This window comes from Micropterus salmoides, unplaced genomic scaffold, assembly GCF_014851395.1.
Source record: "Micropterus salmoides isolate LMB-PRFRI ecotype aquatic unplaced genomic scaffold, ASM1485139v1 Ms_hic_scaffold_3, whole genome shotgun sequence".
In the NCBI taxonomy this organism is placed as follows: domain Eukaryota; kingdom Metazoa; phylum Chordata; class Actinopteri; order Centrarchiformes; family Centrarchidae; genus Micropterus; species Micropterus salmoides.
Window position 1 is genome coordinate 36,687,551 of NW_024042261.1, and position 26,396 is coordinate 36,713,946.

General features: G+C 40.2%; 1 protein-coding gene across 1 annotated transcript; it reads right to left on the bottom strand.

Annotated features, from left to right (window-relative positions):
- Nucleotides 1–214: 214 nt before the first annotated feature.
- On the bottom strand, nucleotides 215–4,981 carry LOC119883553 (mRNA decay activator protein ZFP36L1). Its single transcript, XM_038694260.1, has 2 exons — nucleotides 4,535–4,981; nucleotides 215–3,667 (listed from the first exon to the last, which is right to left on the bottom strand). The coding sequence occupies exons 1-2, from the start codon at nucleotides 4,586–4,588 to the stop codon at nucleotides 2,447–2,449; spliced, it is 1,275 nt and encodes a 424-aa protein (XP_038550188.1). The 5' UTR covers nucleotides 4,589–4,981; the 3' UTR covers nucleotides 215–2,446.
- Between the last annotated feature and the right edge of the window lie 21,415 nt (nucleotides 4,982–26,396).

The following is a 26,396-nucleotide window of genomic DNA, read 5'->3' on the forward strand; positions in this document are numbered from 1 at the left end:
TTTGAAGATTTATGTGGATCGCTATTGCTTTTTTCAAGTTTCATTGAGTTTTATTCATAAGTAACTTGAGATAAAAACGACCTTCATAGGAAAATAAATCCTAAAATCCTTCACACAGTGGTAATTCAGTTGAATCTGATCTAGTTTAATTTCATCAAATCATTTCATCAGACTTCTTGTACATTCTATAACAAAATGACAAAATTTAATGCTCTTATTTTTCAAGGACTTTTATTTTGAAATAAAGATGGACAAATATATTAAGATAAAGAGCTAGGATATCAGCGTAACCCATGGAATGTAAACAATAAATGCACTTAAATTATGTGAACCAAAAAAACAAAATCAAACAACACAATATAGGTTTTTGCTTTGAGAAACAAAATAAATAAGACTTTAAGTTAACAAAAGTTACAAAAACCGCTTGCTGTCAAGTCAAGCTAACAATAAGCTACAGCAACAAGAAGCGTCTCTGGACTCATCAGGGCAGGCTGAGTCAATATCATGACAAAAACAAACAATAAAAATCTTGCCTTATTTCATTTGAACTCGCTTGATTTGACCTGCCACTCAGAGAGTTAGCTAGCTAGCTAGCGTGCAACAGAGGTCGCCCTAAAAACACATTGTCATCAAGGCAACTCTGATAGATAAAAATCAACTATAAACAAAGGTGACCTTTTCACCTGTTTGTTTACATCACAAGAGGAGAAGATAGCACACATTTTAGACATTTAACCACAATGCAGTAATACAGCAGGCCTGATAGACACTCATTAGTCACACATGTACTATGAAATATTAGTTCTCTTTTCTAACATCAAAATAGATTTTGTCTTTCTTTTGATGGTTATATAGCTCCCGATAATACTGTACCACATTTTTATTTACAACTGCTGACTCACACTGAGGCCATGAATGTGTGGTGAACCCCTCTTTCAACACTGTTTTGCTTTGTATTTAGATAACAGCAATTTAACATATGTAAAAAAAAAAATAATAATAATAATAAAAAAAGGTTATTACAGTCAGAGGTTTGAGGCTGAATGGAGAGGAGAGTAGACTCACTTTATGCTCACACAAAAAGCAGAAAGTAGCGTCCATGCGACTGAGGATGTTTCCCAAAGTTCAGAAGCAGTATCGTCTGGAGACTTCTGTAGTCAAATAGAGAAACCACCTGCTTAAGATGTGAAAACTCAGTGAGTCTTGATTTCTGCCAGGCCTATTAGCCAATAAGGCAACATACATATAGAATGCCAAAAATGTTTTTCGTCCTCCTTTCCTCTCCTCTCCGCGAGCCTTCTTAAAGCTAATAGATAGCATAAACCAAGCAGACGGACATCATGAATGCACAAGTAAAGCAAAATTTCTCTGGTATAAAAAATGCATAAACACAATCACAAAGCAAACTCTGACAGAAACAATAAATCATACAAAAAGCAATAAATAAGTCTTTAAAAAGTGTTAAGCTATAATAACAATAAACATAACACTGTATATGACCTGTCATGGCTAAAGGCTAGGCTAGGTGTTAACAGTACTAGAAGGTTAGGGGAACTCAAACATCAACTTTGGTAGCTAGAGAGAGTCAGTGGGTTGCCTACACTTAAGCTATTTTTTGTTTGCTAAGGCATTTTAGCTGAACCCCTGCTAGGCAATTTAAATGGTTGGCAAATACAATCAAGTGGCCACGGCCATACAACCAATCAGTTAACAGCATACAGTTATTTAACCCTCTTACTCATGAACAAGAGGTTGGTTCCTTACAGAGCCCCTACATCTCAAGCCCTGAATATGACTGGAGATGTGCTGCAGGCTGGCATCACTGCAACTATTTGCAAGGGGTAAAATAAGAAATAAGATCTGTAAAACAAAACAACTTTGCCAAATTAAAAAAGTGGACAGCACACCAGTAATAGGGCAAACAGCACTTATGTTTCCTTTTTAAATAAGGGTACAGGAAATTCTCACACTGAACTTCCCACCGAGCAGGAACAGCATACGGGTGAATGCCGAGCTAAGTGAAGTACCCTCCAAGTAGTCTCTAAAAATGGGTATACAACAGTATACAGCAGTAACAATGGCATAAAAGAACAACCTTAGGAAAATAACAATAAAACAAAAAGAGAAGCCAGCTAAAACTGGACAAACACTGAGCAGCGCTACAACTGCTTGGATGAGAAATGCAATATGCACAAAGTTCGGTACGTTTACCTGGCTGGATTTAGAGAGGAACTGAAAACCTAATGTTTTAATCCATTGTGACTGGTATCTGGATTCTGTTTCTGCTTTATTTAGAGGCTAAATAGTGTGAAGACGACATGTGTCAAAACTGCTCTTTTGTTTCTGGACTGGACACAAAAACCCTACATCAGATCCTGGTCACGTAGAGTTAAACAATTAGACCCTCTATCCATGATTAAATTCAGCTCTACAGTAAAACCCTTCCCTACTCGTCTGAAACAGACAGGCTGCTAAAGATAGGCAGGCGACGGCCCTCGAAGCTTGGTGACTCTGTGCCGCTGGAGGACGAGCTGAGGGAGCAGGAGGAGGTGTAGCCTTCCTCAGAGAGGGAGTCTGCAGAGGAGCAGCGCTGAAGGCCAGGGGGGGCATTCAGGGAGACTGGCAGCTGCTGGGGAAGATGGTACGGGAGGTTTGGGTTTTTGGAGGTGAAAGTGGAGGTGGGACACCTGTTGCTGACAGAATCGGCCACGGCATAGAAGCGGAGAGCTGAATCACCACTGTCGCCTGCCAGTTCGGTGATGCCAGAGAAGGGGTAGGGGCAATGCTTCAGTGTACCCGGCTCAGGGAAGAGAGGGGAGAGAAGCTCTGGGCTCCCTATGGAGGATGGAGGAGGAGAGACAGAGGAAGCCCGTGAGAAGAGGAGGGAGGAAGGCTGTGACTCCTCAACTGGTTGGAAGGTCTGTGGAGAGGATGAGAAACCTGCAAAGCTAAAGCTGTGACGCAGCAGAGGAGGCCTCAGCTTCTGTTTCTGAGGAGGACCGGCGGCTTCGAGCTCATCAGCATTGTGGATGAAGTGGCAGCGGGCGCCGTATGGGCAGAAACCTATTGTGTGGAAAGTGCGGCAAGGCTCTGTCTTGTACTTGGGATGCCTGCTGAGGCCTCTCAGCTCGTCCATGCCGTGGGCAAACTGGCACTTGGCGCCATACTTGCAGGTCCCGCTTTCCTCAAAGGTGCGACAGAGTTCTGTCTTGTACCGAGTGGAGATGTGAGGTGACGGGGTTGTTGGTCTGAGGCCAGAGGAGGAAGCTGTGGGGGAGAGAGAGGCATTGCTGGTGCAGAGGCCTGGTGGAGGGAGCAGCAGCGGCGGGGACAAATTAGCCATTTTGTCCTCTCTGTCTCCCACGCTGCTGACGTTGCCCTCAATCATGCTGACCGAGCGGTCGACTCTGAAAGGGATGTGGCTGAGCGAGGAGCGGGGAAACTGACTCTCCCTGCTCCACTGCTGGTTGGAGGACACGTTGAGCCCCCAGCAGCTAGAGTCGGTCACCTCAGAGCTGCTGCTGCTCCTGTTGAACTTGGAGTTGGGGAGGGTCACGGGGCACAGAGAATGGCGACGCTGGAAGCCCAGTACTCTTAGACTGTGCTGCTGCCGTTGCTGCTGTGAGCTGGTAGGCGAGCCATCTGTCGCCTCCAGGCCACGGAAATTCTGTCATACAAAAGGAAAGAGGAGAAGAATAGATGTGAGCTTTTTGCATTCCTGGAGCGCTGGAGCGAGACTGGCAGGGCTAAGTTCAGCTGAAAGGAGATTTTAAAGCAACAGGGCTAACTATGCTGGAGAAGTTTAAGAAGTTGGACTATTTGTTGTCTTGAAATCGACTAAATTATAATATAAATATATAATATATATATAAATATAAATTTAAAATATATGTTGAAAGTAGCATAAGTATTCACATAGTCAAAATACACATAACATTTACATTAAGTATTTTATCATATTATACTTTCAGCCATTATACTTTTATATGTACAAAATACTTTACAGTCAAAACACAAGCTATTTTTCCGTAAACAGTGCTACTTCAGTAAAACCAAATTTTAAAAATCCTTTTTGAACCCATAAAACATAAACATATGAAACTGCAAGACTCATTTGCAGGTTTATCGGTTTAAGAATCCTATTAAAACAAACTTTTGACTCTAGATTTGCACTTTTCTTCTGAAGTATACAATACTTTTAAAATCTTTAGAGCATGGCATGTACAGATGTTTGAGCTCTAAACCAAAAGCTGCAGTAAAGATGAAATTTACAAGATCACCACAATCTAGATTTTACCCACAACACTGAAAGCAATTGGTGAATCATAAATGAGGCAATATTCCTAAATGAGATGCATACAAAGAAAAACATTTTTCACTTTATAATATTTGCCCACATAAAGAAATACTGTTAATACTTGAATCTTAATTGAGAGTCAACACAGACAAGAGCTTAAACGGATCACAGAGGAGACAGTTAGATGTGGCATTTGGATATGTGTAAGAGATTGAAATTGTCATTGGTTGCTCTCACCTTGAAAAACTCCTCATCCAGTTCCAGGAACGGCGTTAGGAAGTTGGAGGGCATGATTCGCTCCACCGTCCTCGCTGAGTGAAGGAGCTGGATGTCTGGTCCCGCAGTGGAGGATGGCTGGGGAGGACAAAAAGTTTCTGGATCCAAATTGATTTCAATTTGGCCTTCTGAAGGTTGTAGTTCTTCGACGCTTTTAAGACAGAAGGGGAAGAGAAACTGCTTGCTCCAGGAGTTGAAACTGATCTTTGTAGGAAGGAAAGGGGAGAGAAATCAAGATGTAGTGAGGTCCGTTGTGAAGGAGCGGGGAGTTGGGAGAAAGAGCAACGTGACCCCAGGAGGAAAGTTCCTCGACCATCTGTTGGAATCTGCTTAAATAGTTGGGGAAACCCACCCGTACACACCCACCCCCTGCCTGTGTTTTTCAGGGGGCAGGGCAGGGAGTGTGTGTTAATGTGTGTTAATGTGTGTGTGTGTTGGGGGATGGGGGACGGGGGCCTGCATTGTAACAATGTGCTGGGGGGCAGGGTGGGCACAGAAAGAAGAGGAGGAAGCTGAATGAAGCTACTCTTCTACCCATTCATTACCAAATCCTTAAAGATGCATTCTTCTTTCTTAACAGGTCATCCCCTCAGTTTGTTTAGGATCGATATAGTTAAGGAGATAGAGATAGATAGGAGTTGCAAGCACATTTACTGTCGTTGTTGCAGTTAAAATGCAGCAAAGTTGTTTTATAAAAATATTTAAAAAGTACATGTATGTGTATAAAAAAGTACAACTCTTATTATTCATGTAGGGTTTATTGCTCCAAATGTTTTCCAGCTACACTGCATTCAACCCTGATTAGGGTGATAAAGTTGAAAATGAAACAATCTCCATGCCAACTTTCTAGAAACTGATGACTGCTTCTGGAAACTGACAAACTGTCTCTGACAGAATTTATTATAACAGTTCAAGAAATTACAAATCATTAACATTTAAGACCAATGAAATGTATTCTATTGTATTGAACACAAAGTTTCTGCAATAAACCTGCTTTCACACCAGCTGCAAAGAAGAAATAATGTTTTTGATTGATATTCTAAACAGTTATTACACTTCACTCACTTTCTACATTATAAAATGTTTAATGTCCACTACTACTTTAATAATCTGAGAGATTAAGAACATTTATTGTAGTCGCAAATGTGATATTATTTCTCATCATAAATTATAAATGGACGGATCTCCAATCCTTTCAGACTAAAAATGAACTGAGATTTGATGTTTGTCTAACTACCCAGACTAGCCTTCTTGTTTCTGTTTATGTGAAGAACAAAACAAAGTGCTAACAATGGCTGCATGGTGAGTCAGCCTGTGTTAGAATCCACTTGAGGTCTTTATGTGGGGAGGTTGTATTCGATGTGTCTGTATCACTTGTCTGCTTTGGTTTCCTTTCAAAGTCCAAACTCCACAATGTCCGCAGGTGTAAATGGAGTGTGAAAGTGTTAGACTGACGATCTGTTCAGGGTGTACCCCACCTAGTTTTGTGTTTTGCGCGTTTAAGGCCCCATCCACACTACTGCGTTGTTGTTTTAAAACGGAGACGTTTGCACCTCCCGTCCAGACTGAAATGGCAAAAACGAAGACCTAAAACGGAGACGCTGCCAACCGTGTTTGCGTTTTAAATCTCCGGAGGGCGTTTTAGTGAAGACAGGCAAAGGCAATGAATGGCAGTCTGTTGGGGTCTCATAACTCCTGCAAAGTAGAAACACTATGCTTTTTTGACTTGTTTTTTCATTAAAATATTTTGTACCGTGCAAATAACACCTACAGCCTACACTTCTACTGTGTATGTCGCCATATTTACTTTGCAACAACATCTCTTTTCCGCTGCCACAGCCTTTTAATTCCCATGTTACATTCAGTAACATCCCAGCTTGTTGCTGGTCCATGAAAAATGAAATCTGATGTGGTTCTTCGTCTGTAGTACCAAATCTTCTGTAACAACGGAAGAGAGAGACCATCTGCTTCCTGTTTACACCGGCACGCGCATGCCTAGTGTACGTGAACGGCCACTGGATGTTTTGCTTTGAATAAAAGCAGTGGTGGCAGAAGTAACCGACCGAGCTAACCAGCCACAGATAAAGTTAGCGGTTTAGAAAAAAGTAAAGCTATCCATCAAGAAGCTCTGTGTAAACTATCTCGGTACTGGATTCCCTGTTGGCGTTCCGTGTTCCCGGGGAGGCTGTTGAGCGAGGTTTCTTTGGCCGCTCGCCCTCCTCCAGTCCCCATTCAGGCGCCGCACCCCACCATCTCTCCCTGCTGGCCCCCCGCCGCCTCTGTCTTGAAAACCTCCAGTGTTTGAGTAAAGGTGTAAACTCCTTCATAGAGTCTATGGTAAACACAAAGACTCCCCTGGTGCTCCGAGCTCCCAGTACAGGCAGAACTAATTTGACCAGTGATTGCACAGCTAAATGAGCTAATAACAGCAGCTTGGTAGCTGTTAACTTTACTTGTTGCTGAAGTTAGTTATCTGTCCATTAGGAAACTCTGTCAATCACAGAGTTGAGGCAGAGCAGCAGGGGACATCAGAGAGAAAACCAGAAATATGTTTTCACCATATTTCTAATATTGCTCCGTCAAATATGATCCAGTTTTACCAAAGTCAGTGAAAAAAGTTGTGTTTTTGTACAGTAATCAGTGGAGCCCAGTCCCAGAAACACTGTGCTTCAGCACTGAGTACATCAAGTGCAGAATGAGTCATCAAAAAGGTTTGGACAGACATACAAATGAATTAAAATAACCTATTTTAAGCATTACTACACTATATTTATGATGATTGTGTCAGTTGAGTGACATCTCGCCACAGCAGTGCAGGACGTATCATTTGCCTTGTTAACAGATAGTGTTTATGAGCTGTGTGTAAATGACTGAGTGAATAACTGAATGGTGAGTGAGTCCCACTGCTGATGTTGGCTGAAATGAACAGTGTTGTATTTTCTGACTGAAACAGAATGTAGAAGAAGCCTGGCTTTCACATGTAAACATCATTTTTAAATTTAGCAGGCACAGTGTAATCTAACCGGGGCAAATATTTATTTTGTTTATATTAACATGTAACCCGAGTAGTCAAAGGTTTGATGTTTGGATCGTTTGTGGCTTAAAAATCTATGTGATAATTCAAGACAAACAGTAAAACAGACATTTCTTATCACAACGCCTCATTGATACGTTACTGTGGCATGTGTGTGTGTGTGTGTGTGTGTGTGTGTGTGTTCAGGGTTAAATAACTGTAATCCAGTGTGGTTTCCTCTCTGTGGTCGGTTGGTTTAGTAACAGACTGACTGTCGTTATGTCTTTCTCTTTTCTGTCCTTGTTTCTGCCTCTTTCCTTTTTCTACCCTCATCTACACTTTTTTCTTTATTCCCTTCAACTCTACATATTAGTTGAGTAATGTGTCCATCAGCCCCTCCCTTCCCTGTAAGTTATAATATTCTTCTTCTACCCTCCCCTCTCTCTCTGTTGTTGTGGGGAGGTCTAGTGACACAGCAACTGAATCTATTCTTACATAAGCAACTGTCTGTGTCTGTGGTGTGTGTGTTTGTGTTTGTGTTGGTGGGTGTTTTCTTATATAGTTCTGTAGTTGCAAATCTCAATATGTGTACAGTGCATTGGTGCAATGCTGTGTCGTTATGGTGGTTAAACTAATAACCCACAACATGATCATGCAAATAAATGTCTATTTCCATTAACGGAGCTTTTTCACGTTCACACTCCAGCTAGAGTGCGGAGATCTGCCAATCTCCTCCTCCTGGATGAACCCTGAAGCAGACTTAAAACCAGAGGCGATCGAGCCTTTGGAACAACCTGCCAGTCCATAACAGAATCACCACCCACTCTCAGACGTTTTAAATCACTGTTAAAAACACATCTCTTTCCTTTGAGTTAAGTCAGTTATTATTCCTGGCGATTTTAATATCACCATATATCATATACTGTATGTTATAATGTTTTATTGCTGTACTTTTATTGCGTAATTACTGTTTTATTGCTGTACTTTTATTGCGTAATTACTGTTTTATTGTTGTATTTATTTTGTATTTTATTCTTGGTTGTTGAACATACAAAGTATGATTCAGCCTGCACCCAGTTCAGAAAGCACCCAGACTGGGTATTGTTCAATAAGTTTTAAATAGCTGCCAGTGATAAATCAGTTACTTGAATACTTTTGATACCTTATTTTAATGAGTACTTTTTAAATAAAAAGATAGTTCTTCTATTTGCATCTCAGACATTCATTTAACAAAATAAGCTAAAACTCATACATACAACAGTGCCTAATGTTTTCTAAAAACTAAACCTTTCATTAGCAAAGGCAATATTTAAATCAGGTAATATCTGACCAGAGAATAAGTAAACAAGGTAGAGAATATGACCATGTCTTTGGTGTAAACTTTGCCTACAGTTTGTGACACTCCGTTACAGTTATGGTCACAATTTGCAATTTGGCCGGCTGTCAAACAGCATTGACTTTTGATGCCTAGCATTATATGGCACAAAGGAAGTGAAATACAAGGTTTTGCATCTGAATGTTGTTATGACAGTTTCTACTAAATTAAGTTATGCTTCTTTTCCTTCCTTTTTCAACACTGCAGACAAAGCCTTTAGTTAGTTACGGGTGAGTCAAAGACATGTTACTGTCGCATGTCAGCTGGGTAAAAACCTCCAACTGGATGCCAAATCACCTCACCAACTGTGACAGGAAGGCATTTGTAATAAAGCTCTTATGAGGCTTGATCAGACGGTTAGGATCGAGGGCATGTCTGCATTAAACTGCACCGTGATGGTTTACTTATATTTGGCTGGCAAATGTCCCTGGCCGTGTCAGTTAGCAGTGGTTTGGGTGGAGACGAGGGAGGAGCAGGTTTACAAAGGCTGGTAAAACACAGTGACACAGGCTGGCTAAGTTGTAAGTTTTATGATTTGCAGTATGTTGGCAACAAAGACAAATATGTGATGTAATGTAGGTCAGTCAACAAGGCCGACACTCACAAAAGGCGATGGTTAAACATTAAAGAGACAGCTCACGAATTGTCTGAAAACTAAACTATGTAGTTTGGATAGAAAGACGTTTATGGAGGATGAACAATGATCCAAGTGTGGAGATAGCAGTTATGTCTCAATACTTAACTAATCCCTGCAAATCACGCAAAAGATAAGAAGGAATAGCAATTTCGCCCCCGTTTTGTTTTAGAAAAGAAAGGCCTGGAGGGTAAATGAAAACTTACACTAAATTATGCCAAACCTGGAATAACTATGACAAAACATACATAAAACTTGTAAGTATAAAGTTAAACTCATTAAGGGAGAGAAGTTTTTAAAAAGAAATGAACTGAAAACGCACTTTTTTCTGCTTTGTCACATGCAAACACAATCTCAAAACGGCCACATACACAAACACCCACACACACCCCAGCATGGTTGTCGGCCCCCTGTCTGAGCCTGTCTTGGCCTCTTTGTTGAGGCCAGCATGACAAGAGCTCCATTGTCCACAAGCTTCTCCATATGTTCCCATATACACCACAGTGAATCATTATGGACAATACCAGCACACAGGATCTAACTGTCCTCTTTGGCTTAATCGAGGACAAGAACTCATCCATGGCTGAGCGGCAGTGAACTGTATTTGGTCAGATTCTTTTATAATAGAGTCGCCACCTGCATTCATTAGGGTTAGGGTTTAAACAATTGAAATGTGTACAGGTTTATGTTGAAGCTATACATTGGAATTATTTCAGCTTTGTTTCTGGCATTACTGATGAGACCAAGTCACTGCTGCTATGGAGAAGAAGCAAATTAGTGGCATGAATCAGTCCGTTGTTGCAGCTGGAACAAAACTCTGCAGCATAGTTTTATGCACAAGTTACCAGGACCTGAAAATATAACAGAGAATATATTTTGGAGTTTCTACTGTACAAAGCATACTCTGTAACTTGCCACTTCTAGCTTTATTTTTGGATGTTTTGTACTGAAATGCACCATAGTAGTGGTAGTTCACCATCGGTCGTAGTTTACTTCTAGTCTCTTTCTTTTTCCTTCACAGGCTCATCCATTTGAATTTTCTTTTATTAAATAACCACATTTTCTAACGCAATTGCTCATATTTTGTACTGATGATTCAACCAGTCCATCCAAGACTTGGCAGTGCTCAGTGGTTTAAATAAGCAGTAAGCTTATAAATTGAAGTGACATGCAGCTTTGCATCTCTCGCCTAACTCTGACCAAAAGTGATTCTTGAATGTGTTGGGTTGGTGGCTAGCTTTTTGCTACTTACAAGATACAGCACACAGAATAAGACCATTTTGAAGCTACTGAGTAAGCGGGATATTGTTTCTAGAAAGGTATATGTTGCCAGTGAGTTCTTGAAATGTAATGTTTCATTGTGTCTTAAATTTAATTTAAGTTCCACATAAGGCCGGTGAGTTGTTCACTTCCTAAATAAAACTAATTCATTCTTTTAATATTCGTCCTCATCTCCTCCCTGCCAGCCAATTGTCATGAATGATGGCCCGTTTAGGTCATTTCCATTTCAGGGTGGATCTGAATGGTTGTCAAGTACCTTGTTTGCAAAGCAGTAGTCTATTGTTGTAACCTGCTGTGTTTGTTTGTCATGATGGTACTTTGCTCCCACTTTCCTACATCAATTGATGACAATGAGGGCCACCTCATCTGTTATCTGTGTATATCGGGACACTTCAGTGTTGTATTGCACTTATCAACAGTGAGATGTAGACCCTCAGTATGCTTCAGACAAAGTGCTGGGTTGATTGTTCAAGAGTATCTGAAACATCCTCCATCCACACCTCTCCAACACTGGAGCTAGGGTGCCTTCTCAGACAATTTTCAGCGGGTGAGAGGGGACTCACTCTGTTGAGACTTGCAACATGACAAATGACAACCTGTGACTGTGACAACAGGCTGACGTTTAAAAAAAAAAAAAAAAGAAAGTCACAGCTCAAGCTAGTCACTTTTACTTCTGTTTTTGTTGCTTTTGTTATTAGCATGGAACTAAAGTACAAAACCAAACAATCCAAATAAGTTCAAGTCAGTCATCAGGTAACAGTGATGCTACGACATACAGTATACTATATATATATATATATATTCTTTTAAGCAAGTTTATCATGTTTTCAACTTTCCAAACTTTTCAAACTTTACGTGTCCAAAGTACGACCTCTCAGGTTCCATGTGAAGGCAGCAATAACTAGTAATGTAGCACGAAGCAGTAGTACTGTTGCTGTTACCTGCAGTTTGCTATACCTGAGCACTGATTTAGACTACAGCCACACTACTAAGGCCCCATCCACACTACTCCGTTTTAGTTTACAAACGGAGAATTAAAACAAATACGATCTCCGTCCACACCAGAGTTTTAGCTGCGTATCAGAGTTGATCTACATTAAAACGACACACCTATTGGCCGTTCAGGTACACTGGGCAGGCGCGTGCCGGTGTAAAAATGAAGCAGATGGTGTATTCCATAGTTACAGAAGATTTGGAGAAAGAATAAAGAGATGCAGATGAAGAATCAGACCAGATTTTTTTTTGCTAAAATTCTAAATTCTAAATGCTAAATTTTTTTTTGAAAACAGAATGAGAGTCGTTGCAAAGTAAAAGGCGACTTGCACAGTAGCCTACGCGTGTAGGCGGATAGGTCTAAGTGTTATTTGCATGGTGCAGATTATTTTTATAAAAATACCAACTCAAAAACTCTGTCAGTAACATTTTGTTTCTGCTTTGCATGACTTATAAGACCTAATAAGAGAGCCGAGCATCTGCGTCATTGTTTCTAAAGTCCTAAGTTTTTGCCCGTTCCCACTACTGCGTTTTCGATTTAAAAATTATTACAAAAATAATAATAATACAGCTTTGTCGTAAACCTTCTTTGTGTAAAACACATTTAAAATCATCCAATGCTAATCTACCAACATGTGAGCTTACTGAAATTGTTTTTGGTAACAACCTGATACATGATGCTCTTTTTGTGTTGAGTATTTTGCACTTTTTGTACCCAAGGAAACCTTCAACAGTAACAATAGGCTGTTAGTGCCAAAGCACACAGGACCGCAGCAACTCTATCTGCCTTAAAGCTGGTGATTTATGGGTCATTTTCTAAGGTGCCAGAAAATATTTCCAGCCCTGATAGGAGCGAAACAGTTTCAAACGGCTGATTAAAGTGAAATGTTATAGAGATTAATGTCGACTACAGTTGAGAAATAAACGTTGAACCTGAGAGATGAATGTTGACCACCGGCTGTTGGCGACAGAGGTGTATAAATCACTGTGCAGGGACCTGATTCTGGTGGTTTCACAAACAACCGTGTCACGGCAAGCTACTGAAGGAGGATATTTCACTTTGTCTTTGGCCTTGTTCCATCCATCAAGCCAGCTTCCTCTTTTCTAATTGTACTTCTACCACAAAAAACATGCTAAACTGAAATTAATATGACCCTATATTCTCCTCTCTATTATGCACTTATACACATACATATTCACACTCTTTCCCACTTTTCTAGGTTTGGAGAGGATGAAACTGGCCCAGGATGCAACATCTTTTGACACTGCTGTAGGTGTGGAATTAAAAGACATGGGTGTATATGACTGTAAGTTTTTTTTTTTTTACCTGTGAAATAGGTAGCATTATCACTGTCCTACCTCAGTCTACATGCTCACACATCCTAATAATGAACAAAGTTCTCATGGTTCTGTACACTTTTTAATTATCATCGCCCATTCCTGTCCTACAACACTATCATACCAACAGATTGACATACTGTTTTAACTGTCTGTGCATCCATATAGTATAATACTGCTCCTCTTAAAGTCAGATCAAAGCCTACAGAAAGAAAGTAGCCTTGGATGAAACTACACTGTTTGTAGAAATTGTTCTTAAAACACACTTTTGTCTGAAATCTTTTCTTGATCTTTATTGCCCCTTTTACTGGTTTTATTTGTGTTTGGTATGGTTTGGGGTTTAAGTTTTGCTATTTCCTGTTTTACGTTGAAAGTATTCTTCCTCATGTATCTTGTGTGTTGTGTGTTTCCCTGCCCTGATTTATTTCAGCTGTGTCTAGTTATCCTCCCCTCATTTGTATAAAATAAAGATTTTTACAGTGTCTGTGGAAAAGGAGAATGAACATAGGTACCCACATCAGCTTTGCTAACAGAAGCCTGAGCAATGCAAGCTGCAGCTTAAAATCACTGCTAATTACACAACAAATTACTGACTTAAACGTGACTCTAGATTGTCCCAGTTAAATTCTTCAACTTTTCAAGGATTTCATGAATTGACCAGCCCTAATCAATTTAAATAGTAGTATTTACAGACTTGTTTTGTCTCTATTGCCGCCAGAGGCAGCATTTTACTGAGCGTGACTTATTCTGAACCTTTAAGCTTTAAATTTCATTCATGGTATCTGAAACCAGTTGAATTAACATTGAACATTTTGTTTGTTAATTGTATTTTACATTCCTCTAACTCCTTATACTTTATTATAATAAACACGGCAAGGCCTCTTTTTAAGAGAGAAAGCTTAGACTTATGTACAGCTTCAGTGAATCAGGTAATGGAAGTTTTTCATGTAAGTGCAAATTTATTTGTAACCAAATAGTTTCCCAAACCTACCTTCTGCGTCTTGGAATCAACTGGAAGCAGTACCTCAGGAAATTGTATACATTTTTAATGACTTTTTCTGGACTCTGGTTTTTAAAAGGAAAGATCCTTCTTGGGCTTGGCCTGGAGAGTCTGCCATGGGCCCTGATTGGGTCTGGTGCAAACTGTTAGGCTTGGGAAGTTCTCTGTTTTCAAGTCATAGCACTGGAAGAGTTTCCCAAAAAACAACAAACCGAAAAGTTGAACTACAGAGTCTGAGCCATGTTTGGTTGATTTGAAATGTGATAGAATAGAAATGTGTTGGTCAGTTACAGAGGAAATGCACACGTTGAAGCAATGCTCCACATACCTGTATTTTTTATTTTTTTTTTGAACATTATATTTATTGAATTTTAACAAAACAAGCAAGTGATACATTTGACAAGCATACAATTTGATAAGCTTAATATTTCACAACTTAATCCCCAAAGTAAAAAGTAAAAACATCACATAACAGAGTAACAAAGACAATGATAAAAAAAAAACAAAAAAAACAACAACTCGGCAGTCAGCTTTACTTTCTTAATTTCCTTCATAATGTCTTAGAAACTCAGTTAATGGTGACCATATTTCTTCAAAATTTCTTCCCTTTCCTCTAACAATATAAGTGAGTCGTTCCAATACAATACATGATGCCATCTCCTTCACCCACATATGATTTGAGGGTACATCCATTTTCTTCCAGTACAGAGATATTAACCGCCTGGCTTGCAGGAGTCCAAAGTCAATCAGTTTTATTTGTCTGGAGCTAAAAACACAGTTCTCTGGGTATATACCCAACACACACATTTTTGCCTCAGCAGGTATGTTTACTCCAACAATCTTTGACAAAGTCTGCATGACTGACTTCCAATATTGATGTAATTTTGGACAGTCCCATACACAGTGAAAAAGAGTACCCTTTCCATCAAAACATTTACTACAGCTATCTGGGATATTAGGTGACCAACGGTTCAACTTGACCGGAGTTATGTAGGTTCTCATCAACCATTTATATTGGAGGAGTTTCATCCTGGTACTAATTGACTGTTTTTGGGCTTTTAAACATGCAGCTTCCCAGTCTGCCACATTTATCTCCTCTTGGATGTCAGCTCTCCATGCATCTAGCCTATCAGCGGCAGATTCCTCATCATGTGTTAGTAAAGCTGCATAAAATAAAGAAATATGACCTCTCCTTTCAAGATTTTGCAATATAATACTCTCTAATTTTGCACATACCTGTTTTTAGTAATGTGATCAGGGAAATTAAGTGTGGTTGTTGTGAGCTACATCATAAACATCTAACAAATGGAAGCCATGCACATGTTTGCACAGTCTGGTGAACAAATGAGTGTTTAATGTTTTAAACGAGTGTTTTATAACTGTGAGAGAACTGAGATCATCTGACCAAAGACTTCAGTCCGTACCGAGATCCAGTTCTGCATTGTGGGGACACGGTCTTCTCTGTTGCTGCCCCAACCTGCCACTATCCAATTCTCCCCCACTACTAAGATTTTCTGTGTGACCATGTGCCTTAACTATTATTATACTATTTCCCTCTGCGTTTGCTGTAAAGCACTTTGGACCAACTGTGCTGTGTGTAAAGTGCTATATTAAACACAGTTGAACTGAGTATGGACATGTTTTCTATGGATATAATAAAATATGGTCACTGTTGAAATCCACTGGAAATGACCACTTCAAGACCACAGAGCACAAGTTTGATGGACTGAAAAAAAACTTTTTCGAAGTCAGAGATCTGGCAATGCTAGATGAGACCAGATAGTCGGTTGACAAACAAAGCCAAACCATAAATCTTTGATCTTCTCCTCCCTGAATATGCGATGGCATTTTAGAATGGAAGACGCCCTATAATTTCACACTTTATTAAATAATTAACATCCTCATTTGAAAGTCTTTGGGTGGAATTAAAAAAACAGGCCACAACCTAATTTTACACCCTATTTATAGAACATTGCATTCTGTTTTAAGTTGCAGCCCTTTACATATGGCAATTAATTCCTCACACCTTTAATTGATATTTCCTATCACACTGTTCATAGCGGAGCTACTTAGCAGAGTTTCTGTTGTCACTCCTGTCATTTCTATAAATACCCACAGAGCCCATCTCCTCTTCTTTTTTTTCTCGCATATGCGTCCCAAACTGCAATACCACTACAGAACCAAAATGAAAATCCCTTACGTCAAGTCTAGACTTTGTTTAGAGATAAGATCATGTCCTTGTCAATGATTTATAAATAATTACTTATGCGTAGTTTTCTGCATTAGTCATACATTAATCAAAATTGATTAAAAGTCTGTTTCATAACGTCTGTAGCCACCGTCCTTTTTTCTTTCCCATCTGATCCTCCATCCATACGGCCTCCTTAAATCCTTTCAATTGACCAACTGGACTCAACCCCCACCCTGTGCACACACAGCTAACTGTTTTGTCCCACTCTCTCTTTCTCCACCAACAAGGAATCCCTGACTTTGCCTCATCAGTTCACTCTTGAGGAGGGAAGCAGCAGCCGTCCCTGCTTCCTGAAAAAATAGCATTTCCAAAGAAAGAAAGAGTGAGTGTGTGTGTGTGCCTGGGGTGTAGGGGGCTGGGGTGGTTTGGGACTTGGGGGAGTGTGGTGCTGAACAGAGTGTTAAGAGCGTCCACTGGATTATGTTTTGACAAAAGACTGGAACCCCCGCTGCTGTAATTTTCCCGCCAGTCAGTTTCCTGTTTCCTGGAATCTGGCAACGTGTTACACACACACACACACACACACACACACACACACACACATACACACAAGCCATTTGGTGCCAGCTGCTCACCATGATGCAACAAGAGACTGACCAGCAAGCCCTCTGGGCATCTGGTAAATAAAGACTTCCTTTCATCAAATCCCTGGGAACATAATCCATACATTATTTTATCACATCGCTTGGAAATCGCCTTAAAAACAGGCGGACAGAGAGTCTGCAGAATCCTATTCATACTGCAACAATACTAAAGAGATTATTTGAAGCTGACTGTCAGTGTTGTTGATGCTCACAGCATGTTCAACATGTGGTTTATTATTTTAATAGTTGGAATAAAACCTGAATAAAACATGCATTTACATGTTTTCTGTACGTTTTTTGAAAATGTATTAACAAAAGCCTCACAAGCCAAAGCTTTTTTGTATGTACAATAAAAAGGTTTATTATTACAGATTCTCTTCTTGCTAGATCTAGATCTTGTGGATCTCTCACACAACAGCAGCACAACCAAGTTACTCTACTCCAGGTTTAGCCATCTCCTCCACTCACAGAGTGGTTTACAGTCAATCCTAGGATGGTGCCACTTTTCCTTCTACCTTATTCGGCATTCCTCAACCCCACAGAGGGAATCTTTTCCTCATGGAGGTGGAAAGTTTATGGCCACCTGCCACAGAATCATTGCTGGATTTCTGGACATATCTGCAGAACATTGCCAGGGTAGGTGTGTCAGACAGAAGGTGTGATGTGGATGAGAACTTGTGGCTAAATGTAGAAGAATGAATGTATGAAGATGAATGTGTAATTTTTCCCCCGCATTACTAGAATAAGATCAATGCCTTAAATAAAGAAGTGACCATTTTGTTGTAATGGAATCCTGGTTTATGCTTAATAAACAAATAAATAAAACATACTTTGAAGACAATGGTGATACATATTGTAATGCATGAGTAGGTGTTTACAATATGAAAACCTTTTTAGGCCACAAAAGAGGATATTTAGCTATTGAGGTACAGTAAAGAAATATTTTTTTTTATTTTCTCAAAATATTAAGCTATAGGTTACATACTGTAAATCTGATAGCATATGAAATCAGTTACTCAAATGGTTCCAAAACATCATTTATAACTGATCCCCAAAACAACATCTGTGAACATTGGAAAGTACCAACCCTTATGTCTGGTTAAGTGACGTGACATTAAACGTGTGGTTAACGTTGTGAAATGGTAGCAGATTTTTTAGGTTTCGGCTACAAAACTACTTGGTAATTATTAAGAAAAGATTGGATTGGGTTAACTAGATGTAAGTAACGTAAGTCATGTGTCTATGTAACATTATTTACATTAAAACTTTAAATAAGTCAACATTTACTTGATTTCACACGGGACTCAACCTTCAGGTCCCATCTACACTACTGTTTTTGTTTTAAAATGGAGACCTTTTGCAGCATTTGCATCTCCCGTCCAGACTAAAATGATGAAAAGAAAGACCTAAAACGGGCGTTTTAAAACTCCGGGTAGCGTTTTAGGCCCCATCCACACTACTCCGTTTTAGGGGGCTTTCACACCTACCTCGTTTGGTCCTGACTTTAGGACTTTTCAGTTTGGTCCAAACCAAAGTTGCACGTGTGAAACCTCCCACAGACCACGGTCCGGACCAAACAGACGAAATTTGGTTCGATGAAAAGAGGTAGTCTCGGTCCAGATCAAACTGAACCATGGTTCGGTCCGTTTCTGGTGTGAAAGCATTTTTTGGAGGGTTTGGACTTTCAGACTATTTACAGGAAGTTGACGTGTTGTTGGTGCTGCAGGTAGTAATGCCATAATAATAATATAGTGGCAAATATGCATATGTTCATTTTTTATTCATTCATTCTTGTCAAAGCTTTTCGCTGAATTGTTTAATGAACCAATCAATGTCAAGTACAGGGAGAAGGAGCCCACATAGATGATGACGACAGGACGCAGGTCAACTGCAGTGTGAAACCAAACCAAAACCAACCGAATGTATCAAAATGTATCAAAACATGAACTTTGGTTCGGACCTTGGTGCGGACTTTCAGGTTTGAAAGCCTCCTTAGTTTACAAACGGAGAATTAAAACGAGTACGATCTCCGTCCACAGCAGCGTTTTAGCTGCGTTTTGGAGTTGATCTCCTTCTACATTAAAACAACTGAAAACGCACATTATTGGCCGTTCAGGTACACTGGGCATGCGCGTGCCGGTATAAACATGAAGCAGATGGTCTCTTCCTGGTTACAGATGATTTGCCGAAAGAAAAAATAAATACAGACGAAAAAGTTTTTTTTTGCATGCACCAATATGGAGCTGGGTCTGTTACTGAATTAACACAAGAGTGTGGCGGCGGAAAACAGACTGGGAGTCGTTGCAAAGTAAATACAGCGACATGCACAAGTGTAGGCAGATAAGTGTTCAAAAACATGTCCAAACATCTCCGTTTTAGGTCTTCATTTTCACCGTTATAGTCTGGACGGGAGGTGCAAACGTAGCAAAAGGTCTCCCTTTTAATTCAAAAAGGCAATAGTGCAAACGGGGCCTTAGTGCGGACGGGCAAAAACGGAGGACTTTTGAAACGATGTTCGGCTCTCTGTTTGGGTCTCATAAGTCATGCAAAGCAGAAACACAGCACTGACAGAGTATTTTTATTAAAAATATTTTGTACCGTTCAAATAACACCTGTACTGTATATGTAGCCGTTTACTTTGCAACAACTCCCAGTCTGTTTTCCACCGCCTCAGTCGCTTCTGGTGTGATTCTTCATCTGCATAACTTTATTCTTTCGCCAAATCCTCTGTAACCTAAGGAATAGTCCATCTGCTTCACGCGCATGCCCAGTGTTGGTGAATCGGCCACTTCATGTGTGTCTTCGGTCTTTCTAGTATAGATGGAGATCAACTCTGATACGCAGCTATAACACTATTGTGAATGGAGATAGTGTTCGTTTTAAAATGTGCAGCAGGGGGAAAGTCTTTCTCACTCTTTATTCTACCTCACCTGACTTCATCCTGGTAGCGTCATGCGCTCGAAAGAAGATGCGGATTAGAAAAAACTTAAATATGGGTCATAAATAAAACTATTTAATGGATAGTGATTACTAAATAACGAGGCTGTAGGCCTACAGCCTACGTCAGCTGGTTAATTCGCCTAATCTTTGCAGGTCTTTAGACCACGGTGGAAACGCACACAACAGTGGGCTGAAAGAATCTTTTAGTTCCTTGAAAAGAGATCCGGGGACTTAAAAGTCCCAGGTACTTCTGGTGAAAAAGCTTAAGTCTATAACTGTAACTCTGGTATATGAACAAGTCTGATGAGCTCCAAAGCCACCAAGCAGTCTCCTCTGTATTTTTGGTGTACAGGTTTGCTGTTCGGCATGTGTGCGAAGTGTCAAGTCGAGTCAGGTCGAGTCAAGTATACAGTTTTGTAGTACTCGATGGTTTCAGCAGTTTCACCACCAACATTGCATAGAGCTAAACTTTGTCAAACATTACTGATTGAGCTTATAAAACTGTTTAAGGTTGTAATGCTTCTATTTAGATGTCGGGCACCTAGTTTGGTAACATAAAAAGCAGAGAAGGCGGAAGAAGGAGATAGCCAGCACCAATGCAGCCCGGGTGTGAATGAAACTTGCAGAAGTATAAGAAAAGAATTGTTTGTTCATTTGTTGACAGCACTACTGCTGAAGAAGCAGAAAGACTAAAACATGCAAGTGAAAAGGTTTCTTCTGCGTCACAGCATCTGTGTGAAAGGCAAATGGTTCACATAAGCTGCTGCAGCTTTAAGTGAATCTACAAATGTATGTAGAAATGTGTAGGCATGCCGAGGATGCTGTGCAGACCCTCAAACGTTCACTACAAATGTCTGAGGACAAATGCCAGCCTCCCTGACACACACACACACACACACACACTTATTGGGTGTGGGTGTGCATCTAAGGGGTGTTGTTTGGTGTTAAATGAGACCAGTCTCCTCAGCAGCTGCTGCTATGTTATTTTAACAGGGGCTGTCGTATGTGTGTGTGTTTGTGTGCGCACCTCTTGAACACCCAGCTGTTCGCTGCTAACGCTCTTTTGTTTTTGAATTGCATCAAATAGTCTGGAACAGACAGACAGGAAAGGGGGCAGCCAATCTTTTAGTGGTTTGTTAGAGTTAAATAAGATCAGCAACAGCATAAAAACATGTGAACACTACTAAAACATATTGACATGTTTCTTTTAGTGAAAGTAAGAAAACTAAAACCAAAACACTAAATCCATGTGCCAGGTGTGTAAATTCATCATATATCAATAATGTGTAATGAGACCCATTTATGCATTTACCAGAAATTAAGTCAAGTTGCGTTTCAGTCAACCATAAGAAAAACTTTCAAACACATCACCTGTGCTACACACATGTTCTGCAGTTTGTTCTGTCGCTCTAGTTTAAATTACAGACAAATCTTGTGAGTGAGATGCTGATTAGACTTGGAAGTCCCCAGTGTTGGACTTTCCCTCCAGCACGAGAAAGGACATTTAATTTGATTTGATAAAATGGGCTATATGTGCTAAACTTATTAAAACCCATTCTATATGCCAGTAACATGGCATGCAACAAAAATCAGAGATCCAGATGACTTTAAAGAAACTGTTTTATTTAACTGTATGTCACTTTGTTTTGCTATGAAACACTTCGGTAGTAACGCTCTTGATTTGCAAGAAGAAGCACATTAATAAAGCAAAATGAGATTTGAGCTTCCGTTTTTCCTTCTGTGCATTGTGCAGAGCTTGAACTGGTATTGCAGGAATTTTGGCTATGGACCAGTGTGATTGGAGGTCAGGGGGGGGTCATCATCCCTTTATACTTTTGAACATAGCTTCATTGTCCGTCTCAGTCTCCCATTTGGTTGCTGGTGTTCCAAACTGTGAAAAATGTCTTCATTTCCTGCATTCTGGTGAAAGTTTCTGCACCAATTTATGGTGGGAATGTTTTTATTTATGCAAAAGGAAACACAAAATTCAGACAGCACGTGACATTTCAAAATATATACATATAACAGAATATAATGCTGTGCAGCTCTCAGGCAATCTGTGTTGCTTTCAGATCTGTTTCTCCTGTAGATAAACCTTTCTCATGTAACATCATCCCTGCAGAGGCAATACATATGTAGGCATGATTTAGCCTTCCCTCCGCTTTTGTCATGTTCACAGGGAGAGAACGGAAAACTTGGCCAAAAAGAAACTGTGCCAAGAAGTTGTTAAAGTTACTGATCGGTGCTGCACATTTGTGGGTCATTCTATAAATCAGTAGCTTGTTTTGTTTTTTTTTTAGCTTAAGTTACCTTTTTTGGAGAATGTACATTTATTTCTTCTATATTTTAATTGCATTCCAGGTTTTCTTAGTATGCAAATAAACCTTTCTAAAGGCATTTTTATTTAACTGCAAGCTATTTCTTTTAAACAAATTATGCTTTAAAAATGTGGTGGGGACAAAATCAGCCATTTCAAAAAGTGGTGGGGACATGTCTTCCCCAGTGTAAATGAACCCTATGTGTTTAGTACGATTCTGACCGAATATAGTAGCTTTTAGCGGCGGTGGTCCTCTCACTGGAGACTGAAAGCCGTTATCAGCTCATCCACATTAAAAGCATATTAAAAGACCATGAAAGCCACAGAAGCGGTCATGATCTGATAACTCAGTTGTAAATGGATGGCTGCTGATCTATTAAACAGTGTTTACAGAGGCTAGATCTGTTCTGAACTGAACCCAACAGGCTGAACCTACTACTGAACTGAGGACAATCAGAATCAGCGCTGAACATCACGGTCACTTAGCTCCGGATAAAAAGATAACAGACGACATAGTCAGTGAATATGATTCTTTAAACTGAACTCCTCCAAGTGATTTAACCTTACCTGTAAGGGAAAAGTAAGCATTGTGTGTGTGTGTTGCTATTGTTCCTGAACATCAGCCTGCAGCAGCACAACTGCACCGTAATTGTTGTGGTTAATTTTGATGGGATTTTTCAGCCTTTTTAAGTCATGTGGTGACGGGGGTTCTCCCTGCTCTTCAAGTGTAATGACATAATCATTATGTATTTGCCAAAGGTCTAAAACATGAGAAAAACATTAGGCTTAGTACGCAAGGTTTGTGTGCCTAAAAATGTTTTCTAATGATGGGTTAAAAAAAAAAAACCCATTCAGACACAGTGTTCACAGGAACATTTAATTCCATGTAGTGTCAAAACAATGTGAAGTCCAGCAAACCACTGTACTATTAAAAATGGTTGCTTGTTGTGGTGAAGATTAAGAAACTAAGACATATTGTGCATTTTGAACTGAAGAGCATCAACAGCATCATGCCTGAGAGTGTGTTTGTGGATGCAGCCATCCAGCCATATCTAACGGAGTCATTTCCATAACAAACATTAAATCCCTTTGGAATTTCTGCCCTCTTTTTGTACATTACAAACCAACAGGGTTAATACAGCAGTTCACTGAAATGTTCCCTTTCCACTGCTATTGTTCTTGGTTTGTTTTCCACGGCAGGGCCTCCACTGACCCCATTAATCCACAAGTACAGTCAGTGTTTGGGGTTCGATGACTCAGGTGTTGTGGCTTAGTGGGAGGATTTACCTGCAGCTCGTGGATGACTGAACTGTCTGAGTACTTTAAGATAACATAAGATAAGATAAACTTTATTGATCCCACAGTAGGGAAATTCACTTGTTACAGGTAATCAGACAACTCAGTGTAATAAACTTCTCCTACCAGCTGTTATGTGAATATTGAGTTGGGTGCATCGAGATAAACAGTTGATGGAGCTAATTCTCTGAATGGGTGTCATTAAATCATTGCAGAAGAAGAGCACGCAACAAGATTACTTAATTAAAAGAGCACCAGTGAAACCAAAACAATGGAAATGTGGCATTTAGTATGTTTCTTTCATATATTAGTTTGAACATTACAGTCTCCTCATCGCTCCACACAGGTCTGATGTTTTTGTCTGGCAGCATTTCTTGTCTCTTTGGTAGAAGCAGTGACAAAATCACATGCTTCGTGCATGTCGTGATTTGTTTAAGTCTGTTTTCATTGCACTTTGTTGCATTTTATCAAGGGTATAGTGTTTTTGCAGTTAGTATAGAAGAAATATAGGCTGTAAAAAACTTAGAGAGAGCTAAATATTTTTCCATTATTTTATTTAACAGCACGTGTTTGTGTTATAGAACTGAGAAGCAGTTTAGGTCAGAAAACAAACTCTTCAAAGCAATTCGTCCAATCACATAATGTCACGGAAATGTGACGACGTATCTGTTGAAATAGAAGCACACACACACACACCTCCTCTCTGTTGCTCTTAGACAAACACACAGACACACGGGGGGGGGGACGATGCACAAGCAGCAGGGCATAAATGTGTGTGTATGTGTTCACAATTACACGTGCCTCCTATCAACAGGCCTGTAGACCAAACACATGGTGACATAATTACTACAGGAAGAGAAACAGGGTCGACAGAGGTGTGTGTGAGAGTGTGTGTGTGTGTGTTTCGGGGGTGGTCTGGTACAATTACAACCCTTGACGGCAGACATAAAAACAAACACAAGCGTATGCACACACACACACACGCCATCTTGTACACTGTGTCCTTATGCCCCATTTGAATGTGTTTTCATGTGTCTGCCATTGACATCAACCGGTGGAACTAACTGAGCAGTGTGTGTGTGTGTGTGTGTGTGTGTGTGTGTGTGTGTGTGTGTGTGTGTGTGTGTGTGTGTGTGTGTGTGTGTGTGTGTGTGTGTGTGTGTGTTCTGCCATGGTGTTGATAAGCAAGTGAGCCGCTTTGGCCACATCCATTGCCTCACATTGATAATCTGAGCAGTTAACGAGACACAACGGGTTTTACGAGGCTTCCTCTGCATATAGACAGTGTGTGTGTGGGGGGGGTGTGTGTGTGTGTGTGTGTGTGCGGTTAGCTGTGTGGTAATGTTTGAGCGACGAGGGGTTAACGAACCCAGCTGCCGTCAGTTGGAGTGTACAGCCAGTACTCTGGATGTGGTTTACTGTACGTGTATGGGTGTGTGTGTGTGTGTGTGTGTGTGTGCGCGTGTGTTCCTGTATTAGAGCAATCTAGAAATTAACCTGACACATCAGAGTTATTTTTCAAAAGTAATGACACTCGAAGCCAGCAATTTGTAAATTTTCATTCGCATTTGGAACAATGTTTGTGCAGAACTTTGAGTCAGTATGACTAATGACAACTGGTCTTATCATTTCAATGTAAGAGGTTACTTAACTTCCACCTACGGATGAAATACCATCGAATGTTTCAGGATTGCTTGGAGTAGAGCTCGTCCCATATTGGGGCATTTTCAAACCTGTAGTTAATTTGCTCTGGTGTCATTGAATGAGTTGGAAAAAAATTCAAGTAAACCAAAGTGTATCACGAAAAGCTTTTCTGGGTTAGCAGTGAGAAAGCAAACTGTTGTGTGTAATGACTGTACACTGGGCCCCAAGTGCAGAAAACATGGACAGGGAGCGGAAGTAAAAAGTAAACGGCCAATTAAAATGCCCCACATACCACAATAACCAACTGATGATCTGTGATCTGTACTAACTGGCTCATCCAGGTAACTTAAGCGGTATCTTTGTGACGTCAGGGGTAACTTCCTGATTAACCCGTACTATGAAAGGCGGATAGGTGTTACCCGAGGTCTGTTGCCATAGCAATTTACACTGCATCTCTAAAATGCTCCGAGCAGGTTATCTTTGTGGTTAACTCAAAGTTACCCTGTATACGTGGACTAGACACCACATCTGTACTACACACCACTTGGTAAAATATTTTTAGGTCTCATCCTGACTTGCTCCACTGCGGTTGCAGCTGAAATGAAGTTATTCTTAACACAATAGCATTACATTTATACTGCGAGCCCTGCAGCCTCTGAGATTTCAGGGAGATCTTAATTAAATAACAGGCCAGTTTCAGAGATGTAGCCCATCTGTAGGCTATAACTGAATTATCCTAAATGTTATATATACATATTTAGATTTACTATTTTAAGTGTCCCAAAAATACGCAGCCAGGGTGGTGGTTTAATAAACGGCGAAAAGACATCCAAGATGAAAATGGTAAATTTACAAAAACACAAATCGGAAATTCCCTGAAATTAAAGAGTTTTTCTCGGATTATTACCCCTCTCTGCTGGCTCCAGGCTTAAAATCCCTAGTACAGGCCACTGGCAAAGACTGCTGTGAAGAGACTATGACAGTCTGTTAACTTAATACTGTTGGCTGTGGGTGTGCATGTGTGTGTCTTCATTGTGTATTTATTCTTTCGCGCAGCAGCAGAAGAGAGGGGTCTTTTAATATGAGTGTCATGTTGCTTCCTGTCTGTGAAGTGTGTGTGTGTGTGTGTGTGTGGAGGAGAGACAGACTTAGAAACT

Bases quoted from the DNA above. Each gene is read 5' to 3' on its own strand.
- LOC119883553 (XM_038694260.1), bottom strand. From the start codon at position 4,588: ATGCCCTCCAACTTCCTAACGCCGTTCCTGGAACTGGATGAGGAGTTT. The intron at 3,668-4,534 runs GTGAGAGCAACC...TTTGTATGACAG, and splicing joins TGGATGAGGAGTTTTTCAAG to AATTTCCGTGGCCTGGAGGC.